We start from the raw sequence: 24,832 nt of genomic DNA on the forward strand, positions 1-24,832 counted from the left end.
TGCGGAGTTTCCATCCCGGTCTTCACGCCGCCTTTTCTCGGCTCTTCCTCCTCCTGCCTGTCCCCACACTCTCTCTCCGTCTGTCTCCTTCCTGGTCGCCTGCGAAGGGACAGACAGGTAATGGAGAAGAAATTGAAAGGGAAATACAGGGAGATGTAAATGAAAAGAAGTTATTATAAGTGTTATAATGAACTGCCTTTCATTTAAATATAAGAATGTAACGCTGAAATGAACTTGTGATCCTGAAATGCATTTTTAATGAGTTTCCTTTTTATTTTGCTGCTTCAGTGGCATATTTTAAAGACCCTTTTGAAAAAAGCCACATTAAAAAGCCCCACCAAATGCCACAACACGCAGAACTGGATATTGGTTTATTCCAAAACTGCTGATCAGGAAGAGCGGTTCCTCATCACAGCACGTTGCAGCCGCTTTATTCAAATGAGCTTGAATTTGCATTGTGATGTGCCGCTCTGATTTAGGGGAAAAAATTAGATTTTCAGATCAAATTGACCCGACCAGTGAAGCGTGAGGGGCTGGCAGGTTGCTCTGAGAGCCTGACGTGCTGTCAGACCTGCAGCCGGTGGACGTCGCTGCCCCTGGGAAGCAACTTTCTTGCCCACGGCCCCCTGTCGTCCAGGGCGTGTCCCCCTCTCGTCCAGGGCGTGTCCCCATCTTGTTCAGGCCGTGTCCCCCTCTCATCCAGGGCGCGTCCACCTCGGGTCCAGGGCATGTCCCCCTCTCATCCAGGGCGCGGCCCCCTCTCGTCCAGGGCGCGGCCCCCTCTCGTCCAGGGCGCATCCCCCTCTCGTCCAGGGTGCATCCCCCTCTTGTCCAGGGTGTCCCCCTCGGGTCCTCCTGGGGCCGGGCCTGTGCTCACCGCCCCGTCTCCCTGCAGGAGAGCGGCCCTTCCAGTGCAGCCAGTGCGGGGCCTCCTTCACACAGAAGGGCAACCTGCTGCGCCACATCAAGCTGCACTCCGGGGAGAAGCCCTTCAAGTGCCACCTCTGCAACTACGCCTGCCGCCGGAGGGACGCCCTCACCGGCCACCTGCGCACGCACTCCGGTAGGTCCTCGGGCACAGGCGGGGCCAGGGAGCCCTCCCCACTGTGTGGCCCGCTCCCAGGGTACAGCCCTGATGACTGGGTAGCATCCGTATCCCGTCATCCTGTGGTTTCCCCATGAGCCAGAGGAGGTGGGTGGGCAAATCGCACAGGAAGTCCCGCCTCCGGGAGAGTATTTCCAAAGAGGCCCCTCCCCCTTCCCATCAGGTAAGTGGGTCTTTTTAAGGCAGCGGTTTTCAACCTGTGGGCCGCAACCCCTTTGACGGTTGAACGACCCTTTCACAGGGGTTGCCTGAGACCATCCTGCATATCAGATATTTACGTTACGATTCATAACAGTAGCAACATTACAGTTATGAAGTAGCAACAAAAATAATTTTATGGCTGGGTCACAACGTGAGGAACTGTATTTAAAGGGCCAGAAGGTTGAGAACCACTGGCCTATAGCATGTCCTAGCTGTACTCTTATTGGGCGTCACGCTAATGCCCAGAAAGCCCCAAATACATGTCTGTGTGGCTTGTCAGGCCACACACAGGGTCTCAGGAGCTCAGTAGCCATCATTGCAAAGGTGATAATGACCTCACCAGGGCCTGTCCTGATGGGTGGACACCTGTCCCCTGAGGGCACGCTGTCCCCACTGGGCCCGAGTGTAACTCCCGCACGGGGAGCCGTCATCCCTCCGCCAGGAGGACACGCCCCACATGTGGCCAGCACACCCAGGGGCGGGAGGGCCAGCTGCGTCGCAGTGAGCAGGAAGCCCGTCCTCAGCTCCCACCGTGAAACACGGCCTCAGATCAGATCTCTGCCGCTGTTTCCCCTGACCCGGTGGCCCCACTCTTACCGGCCAGAGGAGGGAGGTGGGCCTGCGGGTGGGCCCCTGCCCTGCAGGAGGCCTGGGACGGAGGTGACAGGCCCTGGCCCTGCCCATGGGGCCGCCCATGCCCACCAGGCTGTCTCCCCCGAGCAGGGCCCTGGGACCGAGAGAGGCTGCAGACCAGCTCCCTCACGACCTCTGATCTCTCGGGCGGCACCGATCAGAGGGGCCACCCCTGGAGCAGGGCAGGGTTTCCTGGGCTCAGACCCTCTCCCTCCCCAAGGGGAGCGCGTGTAGTTAGTGTCGGGTCCAGGGGCCTCTTCTGGGTCCATGGATGTGTCCCCATGTGCCAGGCACCCCAGCACCCCCTCTCCCGGGGAGGAGACAGATGCCAGGCAGCAAAGCCCCCCTCCCCATGCGGTGACACAGTGTCCGGGGGGTGGGGAGCACGCGGGGCGGGCCGCCTCTGGGTGGGAGGCCTCAGGGAGACTCCAGCAGAAAAGGCCCGAGTGCAGGCTGAGAGGGGAGGCCTGACTCACCTTCAGAGGCACCCCCGGATGCGCAGTTCAGCAAGTGGCCCCGAGGGGCTCGGGCGCCGGTGAGCACGCGCTGTGGACGCCGGTCACGGTCCTGCCAGCACAGCCTCGGAGTTCACCCTGGAACGAGGGGCTGGGGTCCCGGAGCCCCAGGCGTCCCCTCTCCGTCCTGGCCTCCTTCCTGGTCATCCATAAGGAGGAGGCTCCCAAAACACGCGTGGTTGTTTACTTGTGACCCTTGGGGTGAGGTCTTAAAAGCTGCCAGGAGAGGAGCCGCACAACGCGGAGGAGCGGCTCCGCCCAGCGAGCGAGCAGGTCGGCCAGGGTCACCGTGGGGTCAAGGTCACCTGCCCCACCCGGGAGGGGGCAGGTGCTGCAGGCGACCGGGGCCTCCGCACAGTGGGAGGGTGATGAGCGACAGTGGGCGTCTCTCCTGTTTCCGTGTGTCGGTGACAAAAGGAAGGCGTGCAGGGACTAAGGGGCCAGCAGGGCCCGTCAGGCCTCAGGTGTGACGCTGAGGGGCCAGGCAGACATCAGCCAGGGGACGGGCACCGGCCGGGGAGGAAGCACACCTTCCCCCCGGCTCGTCCTCAGCTCACGGCGTCCGGGGTGACGCTGACTTACAACAGAACCTCTCCTGCATCCTCGCCAGTCCCAGGAGCATAGGGGGGCTGCCCTGTCCTGCCCGCTGTGACGCTCGGGGGTGCGGGTCGGTGTTTTAGGGCCGTGGTCGGCAAACCGCGGCTCGCGAGCCACATGCGGCTCTTTGGCCCCTTCAGTGTGGCTTTTCCACAAAATACCGACTTCTGCACATGGGCCACGAAGTTTCAATCGCACTGTACGTGCGCGCCTGCACGTGGTATTTTGTGGAAGAGCCACACTGAAGGGGCCGAAGAGCCGCATGTGGCTTCCGAGCCGTGGTTTGCCGACCACGGTTTTAGGGGAACCCGGCTGCACGCCTGCCTGTTTCCTTCGAGGCGCCGCGGCGTCCTCTCTCCGCTGAGTGAGGAATTCTCGGTGACAGAGGCGGGCTTTACGCCTGTTGGGGCCACGATGAGCGAGGGGCCGTCCTGTCGTGAGAAAGCCATCCTGCGCCCGGGCTGCTGGTCCCTCTGACGTCTCCCGGTGCCGTGGACGCACGGCTCTCGGGAAAAGGATTCAGGAACGTGGCCGCCTCCCGTGCTGGGGAAACAGCCACCCCGCCACCTGCCAACGACTCCCTCCGGCTCCCGGCTTCCCAGCGGCTGTGCGAGTGGCGAGGAGCGAGGTCCCTGCAGGACTGCCCCACACTGACAGCGGGGGCGGGGACCTTCCTTCGTCACCGCTTCCCGGGAAGTTGCGTGTTTCCCCGGAGACTTTCTCCCTGGAGCGCACCGGGCGATGCTTCGCTGTGCACGTCAGTTCCGCTGTCACCGTGGACGCGTTTCCTGGGCCCAGAGTCCACACCCATCACATGCGCAGTGATGGGCACCCAGACCCCAGGACGTATCCCGGACATTCGCTGAGGTTCCGGCTTTTCCAGGAAAGGACACGAGGGGCTCTCTAAGGGCTGCTTGTCCTAAAGGCGCACTCGGCTCAGGCAGCGTCCTGTATCTCAGCATTATTTCCATGGTGTTAGGGATCCGGCACCTTCTGCAGGTGGCGGTCCTTTTCTCCTCTGGAACGTTCCGGAATGCTGCGGGTTTTGTCTTGGTCTCCGGAACCATCGCTTCCGTCCACCTGCGGACAGTACAAGCTGCGGTTGCCCATTTCGCCCAACATGCCGACTCGGATGGTTTGATTTTTATGTGAGAATTTCAAGTGAGTGAATCCAACGTGAGCAGAAGGAAGGAGACTGCGCTGGTCTGAGGATGGAAGTGCACATTCTTCTTTTGGGTTAACCCTCACCCCAGGATATCTTCCCTTTGATTTTAGAGAGAGAGGGAGAGAGAGACAGAGAGAAACATCGATGTGAGAAACACACCGATGGGTTGCCTCCTGCACGCGCCCTGGACAAGGCCTGGGCCGGGGAGGAGCCTGCAGCCGAGGCACGTGCCCTTGACCAGACTCGAACCCGGGACCCTTCGGTCCGCAGGCCGACGCTCTATCCACTGAACCACACCGGCCAGGGTGGTAGCGCATGTTCTTTATCGAAGTCATTGAAGACCTTTGTCTGTCTCAGCCGGTAAAGGTCCAGTAGGAAAGTCTGAAAACTCAGGCCCGAGGGGAATCCTAGTCCCCTTCCCACAGCCTTGCCCCACAACGGGGGGAAGATCTCCACTCACCGCCTGGAGCCGCTGCCCGCCATGCGTGGCATTGGCATTGACCTCGTCATCCGTGACAGCTAAGCAGGGCGAGAGCTTCGTCCTCCGGACACTGCTCACCGGCCAGTGCTCAGCAGCCGCAGGTGGCTGGTGGCCGCCCCGTTGGACGCGCAGGTAGAACAGGCCCCTTCGTAGTGCGTCCAGCTGGATGGGACGGATCTGGAAACCTCGCCCTCCTGGGGCCTTCGGGAGAAACACAGAACTTGAAGTGAGACAAGACAACGCCGTTTGGAAAATACATGCTCACAGCATCGAAGATGCTCATCGCCGTGGGTTTCCTGAGGCCTCCGTCACCCCGCTCCTGCTGGGTGGGGTTTCCTCGAGCTGCCTTAGGTCTGGCCCCAGGACAGGAGTCCAACCGAGGAAAAGAATCTTTATTTTTTAATATATTTTTATTGATTCCAGAGAGGAAGGAAGAGGGAGAGAGAGAAACATCCATGGTGAGAGAGCATCATGGATCGGCTGCCTCCTGCAAGCCCCCCACTGGGGATTGAGCCCACAACCTGGGCCTGTGCCCTTGACCAGAATCGAACCTGGGACCTTTCAGTTCGCAGGCCGACGCTCTGTCCACTGAGCCACACCGGCCAGGGCAAGAATCTTATATGACTGGCCAGCACGCGCCTCCCTCCCACCTCTGCCCGGGACCCGACCCCTGTCACCCCGCGGGGGCGCGTTCCCTCCGGGTGGAGGACAGCGCCTTCCGCAGGAGAGACGTGGTCAGAACAGGGGCGAGCGCAGGGGGAGCGGGACGCGCAGGGGTCCCGGGGGCATCGAGGAAACCCCTTGGCGTTGGCCTGGTGACGGTTGGCAGCTCTGGCCGGTCCCGGCGCTCTGAGCTCTGAGGGCAGGGCCTGCTGCCGCCTGGCTGGCGGCTGTGTTGCCCGCTCCCCTCCCCGAGGCCGGCGTTTAATCGGGGTCTCGAACTCGGTTCTGTCTCTGCAGTTGGTAAACCTCACAAATGTGGATACTGTGGCCGGAGCTATAAGCAGCGAAGCTCCTTAGAGGAACATAAAGAGCGCTGCCACAACTACTTGCAAACCATGGGCCTCCCCGGCACGCTCTACCCAGGTAAGCGCCCGCCCGCCCGGCCGCCCGCCCGGCCGCCCCAGGACCCGGAGCCCCGTCCCCCAGAGGGCGTGGCCTCGAACCCGCCCCCGAAATCTGGGGGAGTTTCTCAGATACTAGTGACCGTTGACATTTTGGGGTTTATTTTTTATGTGGTTTTTCTTTTTTTTTAATTTTTGGTAACTTTTGTTTTTAATCCTCACCCAAGGAGTAAGGATATTTTTTCCATTGATTTTTAAAGAGTGGAGGGCAGGGGAGCGGAAAGAGAGAAAAACATCGACGTGAAAGAAACACACCGATGGGTTGCCTCCCAGTCGCGCCCCAACCGGGGTCTGGGATTGAACCTCCAACCGAGGTACACGCCCTTGACCGGGAATGGGGCCAGTGACCCTTCAGTCTGTGGCCGGCGCTCTGACCACTGAGCACACCGGCCAGGGCTGGGCAATGGATTTTAGCAGGGAGCACTGGTTGCTTCTTTGTGCTGAGTCACCAAGACAGGACGTGAACACGCTGGAGAGACGGCTTGCATGAGGTGTGTCCACTAAGCTCCCAGGCTGTCCGGTCGTGGGCGCGAGAGCACGGCTTGACTTGGCCCCGCCTCAGCAGCACGCATTGCACAGCTCTGGCGACGCCCCCCAGTGAAATGAAAGCAGCCAAGCCCCGGCGGTGTGGCTCAGTGGGCAGAGCGCCGGCCCTCAGACCTGAAGGGTCGCAGGTTCGGTTCCAGTCAAGGGCACGCACCTTGTTTGCAGGTTCGATCCCCTGCCCCGGTCTGGGCGTGTGCGGGAGGCAGCCAGCCCACGAGCCTCCCTCACACCGCTGTTCTCTCGGCCCCCCCCTCCGTTCACGCTTTCTAAACATCAGTGGAGCACACCCCCGGGGAGGGCTAACCAGAGGAGAAAAGGTACGGGAGCGACACTTCCTGCCGGGCCGACTGCGCAGGAAGAACCGAGAGGGGGCGCCGGCGTGAGAGCGTGGAGCGTCCACGCGGGTCACGCATGTACCTGAACGCGGGGCCAGGGCACCCAAGTGCTGCCCCCGACACTCGGTTCTGTCCTGCCCTCGACGGCAGTCGGCTGAGACGGCGACCGTCCGTGTGCTCGACGGTCAGAGTCACCGCGTCCTGCCTTGGCCGCTTGGCGCTCCGGGAGCCTGGAGTCCCTCCCGGGGTGTCCCCGAGGCATGGCGAAGGCCCTGGGAACCCACGGAGGCACATGGACCAGTCCCCCGAGACGGCGGCTGGGCTGGGGGCAGGCGGGGGGCGGGGGCCCCTGGCTGCTGGGCATGGCTGTGCCCTCCCTGCCTCCGGTCCCCTGTCCTTCCCAGGCCCCACCCGCCCAGTGGGCGCCCGTGCAGGCTCTCCCCTCTCCGCCCCTTAGCCGGGCCCGGCCTTGGGATGAGGTGCGAACAGAAGGGGGTGTACATACAGGATGTAGAGATGAGTGTGGGTGACCACAGTAGCTCTGAGTCAAGGGCACCCTGGTCACCTGTTGTACTTGGGTCCTGTCCGTGCGGACACAGGTTTCGCTGGAGGCTCAGGGGCCCTTCGCGGGAGCGGGGGGCAGAGAGGCCGGGAGCTGGGAGCTGGGGCTGGTGTGTCCCTCACTGAGACGGCCCTGAGGTTCCCTCAGGACCCAGCCTCCTGGCAGAGGGGAAACCCCTTTGGCCTGGCCAGGCCCTCGAGAGGGAGAGGGAGGGGACGGAGCCTACGGAAGCCCGTCGGGGGGGAGTGCGACGGCAAAGGGAGGGTTAGGGCATCGGGTTGGCCGTGTAACAAACACACGTTCCTCGTGTCCAGTGTGACGAACACGGTGCCGTGGACCAAGCAGAGAGAGATTTTCTCACCGTGGCACTCAGAGCGCCCAGCGAAGACAGAACGATGAGAAACAACCGTAGCAGGCGGTGCGCGGGCGTGAGGAGGAGCCACGCGGAGGCCAGAGAGATGTGTGTGGGGGGGGGTGTCCCTCAGACCCGGGCGTGGCCAGCAGCACAGGGGCTTGGGCATCTGGCTGGCACCTGGGGGCCGTGTAGCAGGAAGGACCCTGGGGAAGTCGGTGGGGAGTTGGCGGCTTTGCAAGCAGAGCGCCGTCTGGTGCCTGTTAAACTGCAGCTGCAACACGGGCTCCTCGAGGGACAGACGGCCGGGGGGAGGGGGTGCAGGATCCGCTTCCCATGCATCTGGGGGTCAGATGGGCTTGGAGGCCGGACGGGGGCACTGAGCATGGAGGGGGGTCCCCGCGTACTCAGCCCTGTGTCTGTGGGTAAATCGTGGGGAGATGGAAGGGTTCCACTTCCAGACGAGACCCTGCAGGAGGCAGAGCTGTGTCGTCCGCGGGGAAGAGAGCGCAGGCGTGAGGAGAACCGGAGGCCACAGGCTCCCCGCCCGCAGCTCCCTCTGGCTCTGACCCTTGCAGTCTCCGTGGCCCGTGGTTTTCCTGCGGCTCAGGGTCCCAGCGGAGCCTGCTCTCCCCGCACTGCCAGGGCCTGCCGCGGCGTCCTGAGCGTCTCCTCTGCCCCTCCGTCCGTCCATCCACGGGGCTGGGGGTGGGGCGGGCCCGGGCTGGCTGGCTCTGGCTTCCCTGGGTTCCCAGAGGCCCCCTCAGGCTTGGCCGGGGGTTGGGGAATATTCGAAACGCTAAGGGGACGGGTCAAAGGGACACAGTCATCACTGTCCACTTTCAGGGACAGTGGTGAGGCCCAGCCCTTGGGTGTTGGGGGCGGACGTGCAGAGCAGGGGGGCCTTGAGCAGGTGACTCTGGGCAGCTCTGTCCCTGGCCGGTCACTGAGAAGAGGAGAAATCATCTCTGCTGAAGGCCTGGCTACTTTTTAAAAAAATATTTTCATTGATTTCAGAGAGGAAGGGAGAGAGAGAGAGAAACACCAATGATGAGAGCGAATCACGGATCGGCTGCCTCCTGCACGCCCCCCACTGGGGATCCAGCCTGCAACCCGGGCACGTGCCCTGACCGGGAATCAAACCCTGACCTCCTGGTTCACAGGTCGATGCTCAGCCACTGAGCCACCCGGCCGGGCGAGGGCCTGGCTTTGTGGGCCTCTAACGCGTGTCAGGTGGACGCTGGGCGACCGGGTGGTCCCGTCAGCGTCCCTGAGCGCCCTCCCGTGTCTTTGGTTCTAGTTATTAAAGAGGAGGCGAACCACGGCGAGGCGGCCGAGGACCTGTGCAAGGCGGGCGCCGAGCGGGCCCTCGTGCTGGACAGACTCGCAAGTAACGTCGCCAAACGTAAGAGCTCTCTGCCTCAGAAATTCGTTGGTAAGAGTTCCACGTTTGCTGTCTCTTAAGATCATCGGTGTGGGTGTGAGCCTCCCGGTCGCTAGCGGAGGGTCGGAGAAAGCAGACGGGGGGGGGGGGGGGGGCCTTCCTTAGCGCCTGGGCTTTCCCCAAGGGGTTCACCTAGTTCAGACATTCCCCCGGGGGCTCAGCTGGATGGTGTCGGGGCCGGGCACTGGCTAGGACCTGCCTGTGGACACTCGGTGGGCACTGGGGGTGGCAGGTCCGTGGGCCCGGGGTCCGAGCGTGGACACTGGGGGTGGCGGGTCCGTGGGCCCAGGGTCCGAGCGTGGACACTGGGGGTGGCGGGTCCATGGGCCCGGGGTCCGAGCGTGGACACTGGGGGTGGCGGGTCCGTGGGCCCAGGGTCCGAGCGTGGGCACTGGGGGTGGCGGGTCCGTGGGCCAGGGTCCGAGCGTGGGCACTGGGGGTGGCGGGTCCGTGGGCCCAGGGTCCGAGTGTGGACACTGGGGGTGGCGGGTCCGTGGGCCCAGGGTCCGAGCGTGGGCACTGGGGGTGGCGGGTCCGTGGGCCCAGGGTCCGAGCGTGGACACTGGGGGTGGCGGGTCCGTGGGCCCAGGGTCTGAACGTGGACACTGGGGGTGGCGGGTCCGTGGGCCCAGGGGTCCGAGCGCGGCCTGACTCGGCCTGGCTCACAGCACAGCTGGACACCCCAGCCTGAGCTGGGCGCGGCCGTTGTCACACGGAGCGCCCTCCCCCGCCCTTGCAGGGTCCTGGGCAGACTTGGGCAGCGCCTGTCGGGAGGAGAGCCCTGGAGGGGGGCCCGGCCGGGCGTGTGCTCCCAGGGGCGTCTCCACCTGTGACGGGCTGTGAGGGCGCGCGGGGTACCGCCCGCAGGAGCGCGCCGTCCGCTGTGGGTGATGGGCAGACGCGCCGAGCGTCACCAGGCCGCACAGGAGGGCAGACAGGAGGGCAGAGGCGCGGCTGGGGCCACCTGGGTGTCGGTCACGGCCACGCGCTAACACGGTGGCCTTGGTTTATTCTGTGTCTCACTGGGTTTTGTAAAGTAAGGCCAAGGTTGTGAGAACATTTAGCAACTGTCAGTATTGAGGTCAACTGTTACCACTGGGATGAAATAGACAGAGGACGTGGGAGGGGCCTCAGGGGGGACAGGGAGGCCCTCAGGGAGGACAGGGAGGAGCCTCAGGGGGGACAGGGAGGGGCCTCAGGGGGGACAGGGAGGGCCCTCAGGGGGGAGCACAGGCTTTAAAGGGAGGACTGTGGGTGGTTGGGGAGTGAGAAGGTGGCGGAAGGAAGTTAAAGACACTTTTGCAAACCACCGGCTGGGACGCTGGGGAGCCGCCCACACGTGTGAGCTGCAGGCTGTGCCCAGGAGCCCTGCACTTCCTGAGCAGCATGGGGCGGAGTCATGGGCCCCAGGAGGCTGCTGGCCTTGGGGCGTCAAGTCCCCTGGGCTGAGGGGGCGCGGGGCCCACCCCTGGGCTGAGGGGGTGCGGGGCCCACCCCTGGCGGTAGGGCGGTGGCTGTCGGGGACCAGGGAGAGGCAGCAGGGCGGACGCAGTGGAGGCCAGAGGCTTGTTGGGGTCACTGCCTCTGGGAAGGGGCGCTGGGCAGCTTCCTCCTCGCCCTGCCAAGGCCTTTGTGGGGAAGGTGGGCCGGTTTGAGCTTTTGGAGACTCCGCCCCGTGAGCCTCTGTGGAACCCCTGCGGCTGCCGCCGGGGAGACCCCAGTGTAGGTGCTGTCTTGAGGCATCGGAGCTCCCACGTTTAAAAAAAACAAAAGCCGGGTCCTGGGCCATGAGGCTGTGCAGGCCCCAGTGTGTGCGCAAAACAAGCATCAGAAGGCGGCCGCAGCCGTGTGTCTGCCGTGTGCCTGTGTGTGTCTGTGTGTGTCTGTGTGTGCCTGCGTGTGCCTGCCGTGTGCCTGTGTGTGCCTGCGTGTGCCTGTGTGTGCCTGCCGTGTGCCTGCGTGTGCCTGTGTGTGCCTGCCGTGTGCCTGTGTGTGCCTGTGTGTGCCTGCGTGTGCCTGCTGTGTGCCTGTGTGTGCCTGCCGTGTGCCTGTGTGTGTCTGCGTGTGCCTGTGTGTGCCTGCCGTGTGCCTGTGTGTGCCTGCCGTGTGCCTGTTTGTGCCTGCGTGTGCCTGCCGTGTGCCTGTGTGTCTGCCGTGTGCCTGCATGTACCTAGCCCGTGGTCGGCAAACTGCGGCTTGGGAGCCACATGCGGCTCTTTGGCCCCTTGAGTGTGGCTCTTCCTAAGCCTTAGGAGGACCCTAATGAAGTTAATAACTCTGTACCTACCTATAGAGTTTAAGTTTAAAAAATTTGGCTCTCAAAAGAAATTTCAATCGTTGTCCTGTTGATATTTGGCTCTGTGGACTAATGAGTTTGCCGACCACTGGTAGCCGTGTGCCTGCCCTGTGCCTGCCCTGTGCCTGCCCATGTGCCTGCCGTGTGCCTGTCCATGTGCCTGCCATGTGCCTGCCGTGTGCCTGCCGTGTGCCTGTCCATGTGCCTGCCCTGTGCCTGCCGTGTGCCTGCCATGTGCCTGCCGTGTGCCTGTCCATGTGCCTGCCGTGTGCCTGTCCATGTGCCTGCCCATGTGCCTGCCGTGTGCCTGCCCTGTGCCTGCCCTGTGCCTGCCGTGTGCCTGCCCTGTGCCTGCCCTGTGCCTGCCGGTGTTTCCCCAGAGGCTGGCGATGCCAGGCTTTTCTAAAACGACGGCCCTCGGTTGCTGGGAGCTCAGTTCCCCCCCCCACCTGGCGCACCTTCTCCTCCTCTGCAGTCAAACGGGAGGCGGGTCTCCAGGTCCCTTTACCACTGGACGGGCTAATCCTCGATGTAAACTCAGAGGCCAGGGAGGAGCTGTTGTCACACGCCGGCCGGTAAGGGGGCGGGAGCCGTGGAGAGCCTCCAGGTTTGCATCCAGGAGGCTGGCTGGTGCCCTGGAGCTCATCACCGGGCTCAGTGGCCCCATCTGTGATGGGGGCCTGACGCCTCCTGCCCAGAGCTATTCTGGGGACCCACAGGCCCGATGGGGTTGGCAGTGCTCTTAACACTGGATGCGCCTTAGAACCACGAGCTGAGAGCGTGTTCATGTTGCAAATTGCTCAGAATGGCATATATTTTGGCCTAATTTGTGGCCTGTGATTAAAATTAAACTTGGACATGAGTGTAAATAAGTATTGGTTTTGGTGGCTGCATTCCTTGCCATCAAAGAAGTCATCCTCTGAGAGCCTAGACACAGGCCCACGGGACTAGCGCCCGGCCAGAAAGGGGCCCGTTCTGTGGCAGTGCCGACCGCCGCCACAGTCATGCAACTTTTTGCAAGAAAAGCCGCGAGGCGTTGTATTGGCGTCGGTATTGGCGGCGGCCGCCCGCTCCTTTCTACCTGCAGAGCCCTGGGCCGCGCGGGTGGCATCGGGACCCTTTGTGTCCCCGAGAGCCTCTCAGAGCCAAGATGATGATGGCGGGACCTCGTCTTCTCCCGAAATCCCGCGAGAGCGCTTTCCCCAACCTTGGCGTTCAGTGTCCCCCGGGACAGGACGTGGAGCTTCGCGCTCGGGTTCGAGTTTCCCAGCGTGTGACCCTGGGGACTCCCGTCTCCCCTTCTTTTCCGGAAGTTCTCTTCTCGGAGGGCCTCTCTGCCCCCTCTCCCGCGGCCTCTCTGGGGGCCACCAGCTCTCCTGTCGGGTCGCCTGTCCTGCATGTCTGTGAGGACGCCACCCTCTCTCTTCTCTGCGTGCGCCCGGGCTGCGCTTGCCTCTGTCCGCGCCTGCACGGCGCTGCCCGTTCTGTTGCTGCTGCCTCGGCCCCACGCGTCCACTCGGGGGCCACGCCGTGAGGATGAGCTCGGGCGGAGGCCGCAGCTCCTCTGCAGGGCATCCTGTTGTGACGCTCAGCCTTCCGGGGTCTTCTGTGGGGTCCGCGGCACGAAGCCCCGACCAGCGCTTCCTCTCTTCTGTGAAGTCCGCGCTCCTCCGGGCAGCTCGCTCGGCGGCTGTGCGGCTTCCTCCTCCCTTTGACCCGCCAGAGGTGCTCTCGCAGCGAGAGGACGTGGCCTTTCATCTCCTCGCTCTTCTCGGGCTGGTGCCGATCGGCTGAGGGCCCGACATCCTTCCCACTGTATCTGGGGCGTTTTCTTCCTGTGAGAGCTGCCGATGGGCGTCTCTGAATCTTGAAAGAGTGCCGAGGGGGGTGGGGAGTCAGGTGAGGCGGGGTGGAGTTGTTAAAGGCTGTCTCTTTTATGTAAATGTCTGTGCTTTTATTGATTTTCTTTTTAGAGAGAGAGGAAGGGAGAGGGATGGATGAGAGAGAAATAGCATCGATCGGCTGCCTCCTGCACACCCCCCACCAGGGAGGGAGCCCGCAGCCCGGGCCTGTGCCCTGACCGGGAATCGAACCGGTGGCCTCTTGGCTCCTGGGTCGATGCGCAACCGCTGAGCTACACCGGCCGGGCTGAAAGGCCGTCTCTCGGCTTGCTCCCCCTCGTGCTGAGATGGGGTTAAATGCCTCCCACTCCTCGGCACGGACCCTGGTGGGGCGGGCTTCCCACCCCGGGCATGGGCCCCCCGCGCAGGGGGCGGCTTCACCGCAAGGACCCCTCAGGCTCCGCGGTCCCGGGCACCTGTCCGCAGCGCAGAGGTGGCCGCGGTGTTTGCTCAGCGTGGCGAGAAGCCCCTGCCGCCCGGATGCTGAGCTGATGCGGGGTTCGGGGGCCGGGGCTGGGCTGTCCCACGGGAGGACTGGGAGGTGAGGTGAGCAGCCAGGCCAGGTGCTCCCTCCTTGGTCCTGGACTTGCCCACACATGCGTCTCCTCAGGACGTGCCCCTCTTCACCGGTCGCCCCCGGGGATTGGGGGGTTCATTTACTCCTTCGTGGGGTGTCAGGGAGCAGGAGTCCTGAGGCTGTGTCACTCGGCCACCATCTTCTGAAACATGTGTGTGTGTGTGTGTCCCCCACATCCGTCTGTTGTCGACACCAAGCTTTAAAACACCCGGTTTCGCTGGTTCCCCGGGGAACCAGAGGGCCATGACCTTGGGGGGTGAGCAGGGTGGCTTGGGGGGGCCACAGGCACTTTTGCGTTTATGAGAATCGTCCGCAGGGCCACGCCCCCCTCTCCCCGCCAGATCTGATGAGGGAAGGCTGGGCGTGAGCCCGAGCGGCCACATCCTGTCCTGGGTGAGGGTAACGACCTTAGCACCTCAACCCAACACGGGGCAGTCGTGGTTTCCGTCCTGCCGTCCGCCCCTCCGCGGGCCTCCTCTGTGCCCTCACCCCCTGGCACGGGCAGCCCTGCTGGCGCTGTCGGCGGAGGGGGCGGCTGGCCGCCCACCAGGGCTCAGGACGGCCCAGCACATTGTCAGGGCCTGTGCCTCCCTGACTCCCTCCCCCCTCCCCGTGTGTTAAAATGAACGGGAGCCAAGCTGTTATGTGATGAATGTCCGTTACAGGCGAGAAATGAGGCCTTAAGGCACTTGGAGGGCGAGACCGACTCCTGGGCCATTACCGATGGCCACAGAGCTTTCTAAAGAATTATTAGTACCTGGCCAGTGCTCAGTGGTTAGAGCGCCGGCCTGCGGACGAAGGGTCCCGGGTTCGATTCCGGTCAAGGGCACAGACCTCGGTTGCAGGCTCCTCCCCGGCCTGGGTATCAGTCAGGGTGTGTGTAGGAAGCAGCCAGTCCATGTGTCCCTCTCACATCGATGTTTCTCTCTCGGTCTCTCCCCTCCCACTCTCTCTAAAAATCAATGGATGTCGGCGTCAGCGTGGAGGTGTGGGACCCTCCTGCCCCTCCTCCCGCCACCCTCAGCGACTGCCTGGGACTCCTGGGCGAGCAGCGTCCGCTCCCTCCTCCGTCCCTCCCGCCTGCTCTGCCCTGGGGACTTGAGACGGGCTTTCTCCCTTCAGCCCTCAGTGGCTTCAGTCGTCCTCTGGCCCAAGCCTCTGTCGGGTCTACCCTGCCCCCCGAGCCCGCGCGGCCCCCCACCCTGTGCCCAGGGCTCGGGCCCCACGACCTTCACCCGCCCCCAAGCTCCAGGCTCCTCTGACCGGGTTCCTCTCGCTGCGGGACCCAAAGCCGCTCTCCGGCTGACCGCCCCCCTCCCACCCCCCACCGGGAGCCTGGGCGACACCGTCCAGAGGACGCGGGATGCACCCTGTAATCAAGCTTCGGGGTCCCCCCCCCTCTGTGCTGCGAGGACGGGGACCATTCTTCCTGGCTCTCCTCTCTGTCCCGCTGTCGGGTCCGTAGATGGTCAGGGAAGATGTGTGGAAGGAAGGAAAGAGGGGGGGCGGGGGGCGGGATGTAAATGGTCCCACACACGGCGGCCTCACACACGTCCTATGACCTCCCCGCCTGGGAGTAGAGCAGCCCCAGGCCTGACGATGACCGTGACGTGACCCACCCGCGGCCTCGGCTCCGCGGAGCTTACAACCCATGTTCCCAGAAGGTGTCCTTCGCGGAAGTTCGTTTTAGCTCTTTATGAAAACGTTCGCTCCGAAGCCACACAGATGTCAGCTCTCGCGGGAATCCGCTTCCTGCAGACGAGCTCAGACGTGGGTGTCCGTGGGCAGCGCGTGCTCGTGGCGGGTCCCGGGCAGTCGCTCCCGGGGCGTCTCCTGCTCGGTCACGTTTTGCCGGAGCAGGTGAGCGCGCCTCCCCCACCCGGTGCTCTCCCGTCTCTGCGTCTCTGCGGGCCGGTCCCGGGGCGGCGGCCGAGGGTGAGGCAGCGGGATCCCCCGGGGGCGCGGGGCGGGGCGGGTGGGTCTTCGGGGAGCCCGTCGCGTGGGTAGGAATTCCATCGCACAGACGTGCGGCTCTCCCGCTGGTAGGCTTCCTCCCCGAAGAGCCCAGCTCCGCATTTAAGCACATTATGTCATGTTATCCCGAGTCCGTGCGTGGCCCGCTGCTGTGAGTAACCACATCATCACACAGTTACTGGAATGAGTGTGTGACGAGTTATGAGTGGCTCAGAGCACCGCACTGACATACTCGTTCCAGCGTCGAGCTCACATGTAGCCGTGTGTAATTAATACAGAGTTCTGTCTAGAAAAGACACGGCCCTGGCTCGGTCCATTCGAATCTGTGCTGTAGGTGGACGGGCACCGTTTTGTTTCCCGGCCTGCTTACTATCTGTCCACCGGATCCCCCTAAGTGCCCCCCAGGCGGGCTGCCAGGCTGCCCGGAGGCGGAGCTGCCTCGCCCTCCCCGGGCTGGGGTGCGGGCTGTGTCGCCCCCGGTCCCGGCCTCGCTGACCGCCTGCCTCCCACAGGGGACAAGTGCCTGCCGGACGCGCCCTACGACGGCGGCAGCGGCTACGAGAAGGAGAACGAGCTGATGCAGACCCACGTGATGGACCAGGCCATCAACAACGCCATCAGCTACCTGGGCGCCGAGGCCCTGCGCCCGCTGGTGCAGACGCCCCCGGGCGGCGCCGAGGGGGGCGCGGTCCTCAGCCCCCTGTACCCGCTGCACAAGCCGCCCGGGGAGGCCGCGCGGGCCGGCCTGTCGGCGCAAGACAGCGCCGTGGAGAACCTGCTGCTGCTGTGCAAGGCCAAGTCCCTGTCCTCGGAGCGGGAGGCCTCGCCCAGCCACAGCGGCCACGACTCCACCGACACGGAGAGCAACGAGGAGCACCGGGCCGGCCTCCTCTACCTGACCAACCACGGCGCGCACGCCCGCAACGGGCTGGCCATCAAGGAGGAGCTGCCGGCCTACGAGGTGCTGCGGGCCGCCTCCGAGGGCGCGCAGGACGCCCTCCGCGTGGTGGGCGCGGGCGGGGAGCCCCTCAAGGCCTACAAGTGCGAACACTGCCGCGTGCTCTTCCTCGACCACGTCATGTACACCATCCACATGGGCTGCCACGGCTTCCGCGACCCCTTCGAGTGCAACATGTGCGGCTACCACAGCCAGGACAGGTACGAGTTCTCCTCCCACATCACGCGGGGCGAGCACCGCTACCACATGAGCTAAGCGCCACCCGTGGGCCAGGACCGCAGCGCCAGGCCGCCGATGCTGCAGTGTGGACCGGACCGACCAGACCAGGGCCCGCTTTTCCAGGGATAGGGTGGCTGTTGCTGTTTTTCTAAGTTGGCTGGGAATTTGATCTGATGGAGCTAACCGACGGTATACATGGCATGTTGGCACTTGATGTATGTTTTTCTCTCCCCCCTCCCTTTCAGTCCAAAAAAATCCACAGAACTAATACCCTCGGGTGAGGATTAACCAAAAAAAAAAAAAAAAGATGGAGCCCACAGAGGTGGCCAGGGACTCTGTGCTCAGCACAGCCTGGCATTTTGAAACTGGCAATGAGCACAACCGGCACCACGTGGACGGGCACACCTGCCCCCGTGGCCGGCCTCCACGCGAGAGCCTCCGTGGGCCCCGTGCGCTGCCCACCCGGCCCACAGTCAGGCGCTCGGCCTCGGGCGGGGCTGACCCGGAATTGTACGTAGCCCTTTGCTAAAACGCGTCCCCGCTCCTCACTGCCTCTTCTAGCCAATGGACTGTCCCTCTACCCTCCTTGTTGGGGTTTTCACTGTAACGCTGTTTCTCTGAAACATTGTATTTAAATAAGGTTTCCTAGGTTGGCAGCGGGTGATTAAATTATGTGGGGCCGGTGGCCATGCTCGGGCCTACGCTGCAGGGCTCCCTCGGCCAGGAAGCCGGCCCCTGCCTGCCCTCCGCCTTGTCCTTCTGTGCTTGTCCGGCTGTTGGGCGGCGTGGCTGTGTGTCTCGGGTTTCCTACTCGCTCCCTGGGTTTAAAATGAACGTCAGGTGGTCTGGCCGGTGTGGGTCAGGGGCTGAGCATCGACCTATGAACCAGGTCACAGTTTGATTCCCGGTCAGGGCACATGCCCGGTGGCAGGCTCGATCCCCAGTGTGGGGTGTGCAGGAGGAAGCTGATCCATGATTCTCATCATTGATGTCTCTCTCTCTCCCTTCCTCTCTGACATCAATAAAAACATATTTTAAAAAATAAATAAGCCCCAGGGGAAGGAGGGCTGCAAGCCCCAGGCCAAACTGTTGGTTATGAGGAGAATTCTCAGTTCGGCCTCACTGGCCTTCCCGGCCCCAGCTTCCCAGGTGCAGGAAGCCTGCCCCTGCCTGGCCAGGTCCCCCCGCCCCGTGGGGCTGAGCAGGGGCCCGTCCGCGCTGGACGGCACTCGGGCGAAGGGCTGTCCCAGCCCCAGTCGCTTCGGGTACCAGCCTGTCCCACGTCCAGCGCGGATGCAGCCACATCACGAAACCGGAGTGTCCGCTGGGAAACGGCCACCGGGAAGGAGCTGGGAGCCTGTTCTGTTTCATTGTTTTGTGTTGTTTTGTTTTGTTTTGTGTTGTTTTGTTTTGTTTTGTGTTTTCCTGTGTTGTGCTTTCCTTCTTGGGTTGGTAATGATGACATTAAATTCTGAGACCAAAATGTTGATTTCTCACAAAACAAGAATTGGGTGAAAGGTGACATGAAATGGCCCAGCGGCCAGGCCAGGAAGCAGGTGCCTTCCTCGCGCCTCGGGTCCCAGTAGCAACCGGGGAGCAGCTCTCCCCAAACCCTCCCATCTCGGCCTCCTCAGCATGGGGTGTGGCGGTGGGGGGTGGGGTGTTTGACTTTAAAAGGAGCCTAAAGAAGCCGTAGTTCAGAAGCCTGCATGCAGCCGTGCGATGGCTGCATGGCCTGTCAGGCCCCCTTGTCTGTGGGCGAGCAGCCAGGGCCCACGCCGCCCACAGGCAACGGCACCTACGGGTCTGGGAGTGAGGAGATGGACGATGTTAAATTATTCTGGCAAGTGAAGAAGCAGAGACCCTTTTGTACACATTTTGAAAAGCCTCTTGTGTAGACATAGACCCAATAAACTGGAGTACTGCCTGCCTCACCATGACGTCCGCCTTGTCTAAGGGGAGGCGCTGCGCGGGGTGGTCCCTGCGGGCTCTGTCCCAGGCGGCCTGCATGCGGCCGAGTGTGTGTGTGTGTGGGGGGGGGGGGGGGGTGTGTTCCCAGCCGCCTGAGCGCCTCCTGCCCCCTGTGCTGGGTGTGGGGCCTGCGGGTGCATCACAGGATGGGGCAGGTGGCGGGCAGCCAGAAGGACACCGGCCTGCACAGCCCACCGTGGCGCACTCCGGGGCGGCGGGCCCACGCCAGGGGCACAGAGGACAGGACAGTGACCAGTGCAGCACCTCCCACCGGTCTTCACAGGCACGCCGCACGCTCAGCCAGGGCTGGGGGTGCCCGAGGGCTCGGCTCCGCCCCAGAAGGGCGTGATGGCAAACACACGGTGGGCGCCAATCCTCCCTTCCGGAGACATAGGCAGGCGTCGTGTGGGTTCGGATCCAGAAGCAAGGGAAGGCGAGCAGGTCTACACGGCACAGCGTTGGATCCAGACGGTGTGAAACCCCCGTGAACCTTGGACTCCCGCCTGCAGAGCCGTGAGACTGAATGTCTGTTCATCAGCTGCTGGTTGGCCTGATGGTTGTAACGGCTGCCCCAGGGGACTGAGACGGGCTCCGTGAATGCCGGCTGCACCAGCATCCAGCTCAGATGGTCCAACCATTGTCCCCGAAGGATCCGGGAGGCCCTGACCCCCAGCTTCAGACCCCAAGGGGTCACTAGGGAAGGGGGGGCAGGGGGCGGGCGGCCCCGAGCAGCAGAGGCAGGAGCCCCCCTGAGCGCCCTCTGCAGAGAGGCCTTAGCCGCCAGTGCAGGGGGGTGGGGGGGCTAGGAAGAAGCCACTGGCGGGGCATCGGTCACTGGCAGAGCCATTTGGGAGGGACGCCAGGGAGGGGCAGCGGGGGCCCAGGCCGTGGTGGGCGGGTGGGCCGGGCCCGAGAAGCTGCGGGAGAAAAGGGGAACTCGCTGCACGGGCGGCCTCGGCGGGACCCACTGCTCAGAAACGCCCGCTTCCGGGCGCATTTCCCTGGAGAGGAGGTGACGCCTCACTGTGAAGTCCCCGCGCTCTTTCCACTGGGGGCCAGGCCAGGGACAGGGCAAGGCCACATCCTGAGCTCCGTCCCCTGCGCGGCCCTCGTCCATCGGGGGCCAGTGGGCACCTGGGGGGCTGGGGCGCCGCTCCTCCCTTCAGCAGACACACCCCCACGGTCCCACACAGGCCGGGGGCCCAGCGGCTCGGGGAGGAGATTTGCATAACAGGGATAATTTGGTACCAACGCAGTCCCCACAGTGCACGGCAGGGATCGCGGTGCAGCTGGTGAGTCTCACTTCCCCTTTCCCATGTGCTGCCGGGGAGCCCAGGCGGTGCTGGGCGTGTGAATTTTCCAGAGGCTCTGTTCCCCCCTCCTCCCCTGAACCAGCCCGGCCGCCCCCTCCCCCTTCGTGGCCCATCCCGGGGCCCCTGGCCTCAGGCTCCCGCTCCCAGGCCCCTCCCTGGCTCGTTCTGATTCCGGTGGTCACCAAGCAGGGCCCTCCCCACTGGGGTCGCCCCCAATAGCTCAGCTCAGGACCACGGGGCCCAGGCTGTGCGAATCCGCTCACTAGGCCTCCGGGCCTGTCGCCGCCTGTGACGCCTCAGCTGCCGCAAGTGCACCTGCGGGACCTTCCACAGGCCACGGCCTCCTGCTTCCTGTGGCGAGGGCAGGCCCAGCCCACAGCGAGGGCCGGGTTTCAGGATCCCTGGCCCTCTGCGCACAACCCTTCACAGAACCTGCCTGGGCCCCCTGCCCACACCAGGCTCCCACCCCTTTAAGCCACCAAATTCCTTGTCAAAATGGATTTAAGTTTCCCCAGGGGGTAATCATTGTGTCCATCCACTGGGGGAAAAGAGGGGACTTGTCTATGAGCTCGGGAATGCTAACTCCACACTGAGACTCCCAGAGGCAGGAACCTGTTCTAGGGGCCAAGGTCACACTCCACCTTGGCGTCAGGCTGGGGCCAACCTGAAACCCAAAAAAGTGTCTACGCTCATTACAGTCTTCACTGAGGCTTGTTGGCCCAAAACACAGACAATGCCTCTGGGATGACCTCTGCCTGGCGGGAACTGAGCTTGTTGAAGTAGTAGGCGGAGCTTCTGGTGCCAAAAACATAAACTTCATCAAAAAACTAACATTCACCCTAACATTAACCCTAGCCCTAACCCTAACCCAATCCCTAACCCTAACCCTAGCCCTAGCCATATCCCTAACCCTAATCCTAACCCTATCCCTAACCCCAGCCGTATTCCCTAACCCTAGCCGTAATCCTAGCCCTAACCCTAGCCATATTCCCTAACCCTAACCCTATCCCTAACCCTAGCCCTAACCCTAACCTTAGCCCTAACCCTAGCCCTAACCCTAACCCTATCCCTAACCTTAGCCCTAACCCTAGCCCTAACCCTAACCCTAGCCCTAACCCTAGGCCTATCCCTAACCCTAACCCAAACCTTATCCCTAACCCTAACCCTAACCCTAACCCTAACCCTAGCCCTAATCCTAGGCGTATCCCTAACTCTAACCCTAACCCTAACCCTATCCCTATCCCTAAACAAAACCCAACCCTATTTCTAACTCTAAACCTAACCCTACCCCTAACTCTAGCCCTAACCCTAGACCTAGCCTTATCCCTAACCCTAACCCTAACCCTAATCCTAACCCTAAACCTATCCCTAGCCCTAACTGTATCCCTAGCCCTAACCATAACCCTATTCCTAAAACTAAACCTAACCCTAACCCTAGCCCTAACCGTATCCCTAGCCCTAACCCTAGCGCTAACCCTAGGCCTATCCCTAACCCTAACCCTATTCCTAACCCTAACCCTGGCCATAGCCATATCCCTAACCCTAACCCTAACGCTAACACTATCCCTAACCCTAACCCTGACCCTATCACTAACCCTAGCCCTACTCCCTAACCCTAACCCTAAACCTAACCCTAGCCCTAACGCTAGGCCTATCCCTAACGCTAACCGTAACCCTAACCCTAACCATATCCCTATCCCTAAACAAAACCCTAACACTAACCCTAACCCTATCCCTATCCCTAGCCCTAACTCTAGCGCTAACCCTAGGCCTATCCCTAACCCTATTACTAACCCTAAACCTAACCCTAGACCTAACCCTATCCCTAACCCTAACCCTATCCCAAACCCTAACCCTAACCCTAAACCTAACCCTAGCCCTAGCCATATCCCTAACCCTAACCCTAACCCTAACACTATCCCTAACCCTAATCCTATCACTAACCCTAGCCCTATTCCCTAACCCTATCCCTATCCCTAACCATAACCCTATTACTAACCCTAACCCTAGCCCTAACTGTATCCCTAACCCTAACCCTATCCCTAACCCTAACCCTAGCCCTAACCCTAACCCTAGCCCTAACCCTATCCCTAACCCTAACCCTGACCCTAGCCCTGACCCTAGCCCTAACCCTAACCCTATCCCTAACCCTAACCCTATCCCTAACCCTGACCCTGACCCTGACCCTAGCCCTAACCCTAACCCTAACCCTGACCCTAGCCCTGACCCTAACCCTAACCCTGACCCTAGCCCTGACCCTAACCAATGCCTGGCCGGCTCTGAGCTCTTCCGGAGGCCGAGGGCCTGGTGCCTGGTTCTGCAGCCTCTCAAGACCAGGTCTCCGTTCCTGGAGCCTGTGTGAGTCTGCGTCAGGCTCTTGGGTGCCGAGTGTGGGGCGGCTCCTCCATCAGTCTTTGAGGGCCGAAGTCTCCTCTTGGTCACCCCAAACCTCCACAGCAGGCAGGGGTTGGGGCCTGCGGCCGGACGGTGTGAGCATTGGGGTGACCCGCACCCGGCTCCTGGCATGAGGTCTGTGCTGCCCTGGATCAGGGGTGGGGGGTGTGGCCTGTGGAGTCCCTGGGTCTGGTCCCGCCAGGGCGCACACAGGCAGGGCCAGAGAATCAATAAGCCCAGGAGCTTTCCCAGCAGCACACGCTCACGTGGTGAAGGACGTGACGGGAACGATGGGATGACACCCCCTGGCCGTGGAGGGAGAAGGCCCCACCGCCCTGGATGGTGGCCTGGACCGGCCACGGCTCCGCCCAAGCCTCCCCTGCGTCAGGGCAGGGCCCTTTCCCTGGAGAAAGGCGGCAGCTAGGGGCCCAGGCCACAGGCTCCAGGCTCCCGGCATCCTCTCGGCATCTCGGGGGGTCTCTGTCCTGGGGGAGCAAAGGGGGCTGCGAGGTGAAGGCAGGTGTGAGAAACGCTCACGGTCCGAATTCCAATAACAAACTGGGAGACATGAAGCATGGCGATGAGGAGGCTTTAATGCGGTCTTGCAAGAGCGACATCTGTGGACAGGCGGCCTGGAGTCCATGAGCAGGTGGCCTGGCGTCCGTGGGCAGGCGGCCTGTGGCGTGGGAGCCCCTGCCCGTTCCTCAGGGCAGCCGAGGACTAGGGGTAACAGTATCCCCCCATCGCCCGGGCTTATGGTCTCCTGTTGGGTTACTTGAACTTGACAAAAACAGGCCAAGGCCTTTCCTGGTCGCCTCCACTCCCTTGGTCTGGTTGGTGGGCGGATCTTCCTGGGAAAGGCGCTGCCGGTCAGTGCACAGTCCTGTTCCCTCCCCTCCCCTCCTCCCTGCGTCCCGTCTGCCTGGGAGAACTCATACAACTGGCCCGTGCTGTTAGCTTTCCCCAGGAGTTGACGCTGCCGGGATGGCTCAGAGGCCACTTCCTACCACAGGATGGCCACTCGCTGCAGGACCACCGGCCTCTCAGCCAAAGGCAGGAACTGGGGCAGGTTGGGGGGCGGGGGGGGGAGACGGGACACTGTCCTAGGAAATACTCAGCTAAACCAGAGGAGGGAGGGAGAGGTGGAAGGGAGGGAGGGAGGGGGAGAGAGAGAGAGAGAGAGAGAGAGAGAGAGAGAGAGAGAGAGAGAGAGCGCGCGCGCTGTGAGTGCCCTGGAAGGGCAGGGGCACTGGGAGGACCAGCGGGAGGGCAGGGGAGCTGCAGGGCTCTGGGTCCCCGCTCAGCAGGACCCGGGGAGGAAGCAGGGCAGGAGCCCTGCTGGTCCTGAAGGCCAGGCTGCGGGGCAGTGGGGTCCCTGGAGGAAGGGTAGGCGGAGACGGTGAGCATCGGTTTCAGGCAGTGAAACCAGGGCCAGGGAAGCACATGACCTTTGCCAGGTCACAGGGAGTCACCCTTGGGCCTCCTCCCTAAAGCCTTCGCACACAGAGAAAGGGTTATGGGCGAAGGGAAAGGCCACGCGCCCTGCCCGGACTGTGGCCCTGCACGTGGCCTCGGACTGTGGCCCTGCACGTGGCCTCGGGAAGGCTCTGGGAGAATGGATGCAGGTGCCTGTGACCCCACGTCCCACCGCCCCTCATGATCACCACCCACACGCGTGTCGCTGTAGGAGGGCAGCCTCAGGCGGCCGCCATCCCTGCCAGCCTAGAGGCCCCGCTATGCCCAGAGGCGGGGGCGGGGGGGGGGGGCCTGAGTGTCTCTCTGCCCCTCACCGCAGGGGACTGGACGCAGGCTGGGTGATGTTCCAGGTCCAGGGGCGGAGCAGACCCTGTGATCCTCAGAGGGACCCTGCGATCCTCAGGCCCCGTCAGCCTGGCCCGTGAGTGGCACTCCTGAGGCCACATCGGCTGGGGCTGGGGCTGGGCTGCAATGGGGGGGCGGGGGGAGTCCTGGATTTCGGCGCTGAGGCTGGGGCCTCCGTCTCCTCTCCTCATGGCAGGAGGGCGCCTGTCCCCTCCCCGGCCCGGCCTCACTCAGTGTGACCTGTAGGGCCCACCCTCCGGCCTGGGTAACAGGTCTGACCAGGGGCCTGAGCGTCTGTGCTCACACGTGGAAAGCAGGCCAGGCCGGCCCGGGCCGTGGTGAGTCCCG

The 24,832-nt window shown here is 63.0% G+C and overlaps 1 protein-coding gene across 9 annotated transcripts in view; it reads left to right on the forward strand.

Moving 5' to 3' along the window:
* IKZF1 (IKAROS family zinc finger 1) overlaps positions 1–18,919 on the forward strand; it is a 74,921-nt gene extending 56,002 nt beyond the window's left edge. For 4 of the 9 annotated variants that reach the window (XM_036327213.1, XM_036327208.1, XM_036327217.1 and 1 more), the window contains 4 exons: positions 896–1,063; positions 5,658–5,783; positions 8,917–9,051; positions 16,321–18,919. In XM_036327213.1, the coding sequence (XP_036183106.1) occupies positions 896–1,063; positions 5,658–5,783; positions 8,917–9,051; positions 16,321–17,021 (1,130 nt within the window). In that variant the 3' untranslated portion in view covers positions 17,022–18,919. The remainder of the gene's footprint in view (positions 1–895; positions 1,064–5,657; positions 5,784–8,916; positions 9,052–16,320) is intronic. The other 5 variants (XM_036327214.1, XM_036327210.1, XM_036327215.1 and 2 more) reach the window with 3 other exon arrangements.
* The last annotated feature ends 5,913 nt before the right edge of the window (positions 18,920–24,832 follow it).

Source organism: Myotis myotis, unplaced genomic scaffold (assembly GCF_014108235.1).
Source record: "Myotis myotis isolate mMyoMyo1 unplaced genomic scaffold, mMyoMyo1.p scaffold_m19_p_11, whole genome shotgun sequence".
Classification (NCBI taxonomy): domain Eukaryota; kingdom Metazoa; phylum Chordata; class Mammalia; order Chiroptera; family Vespertilionidae; genus Myotis; species Myotis myotis.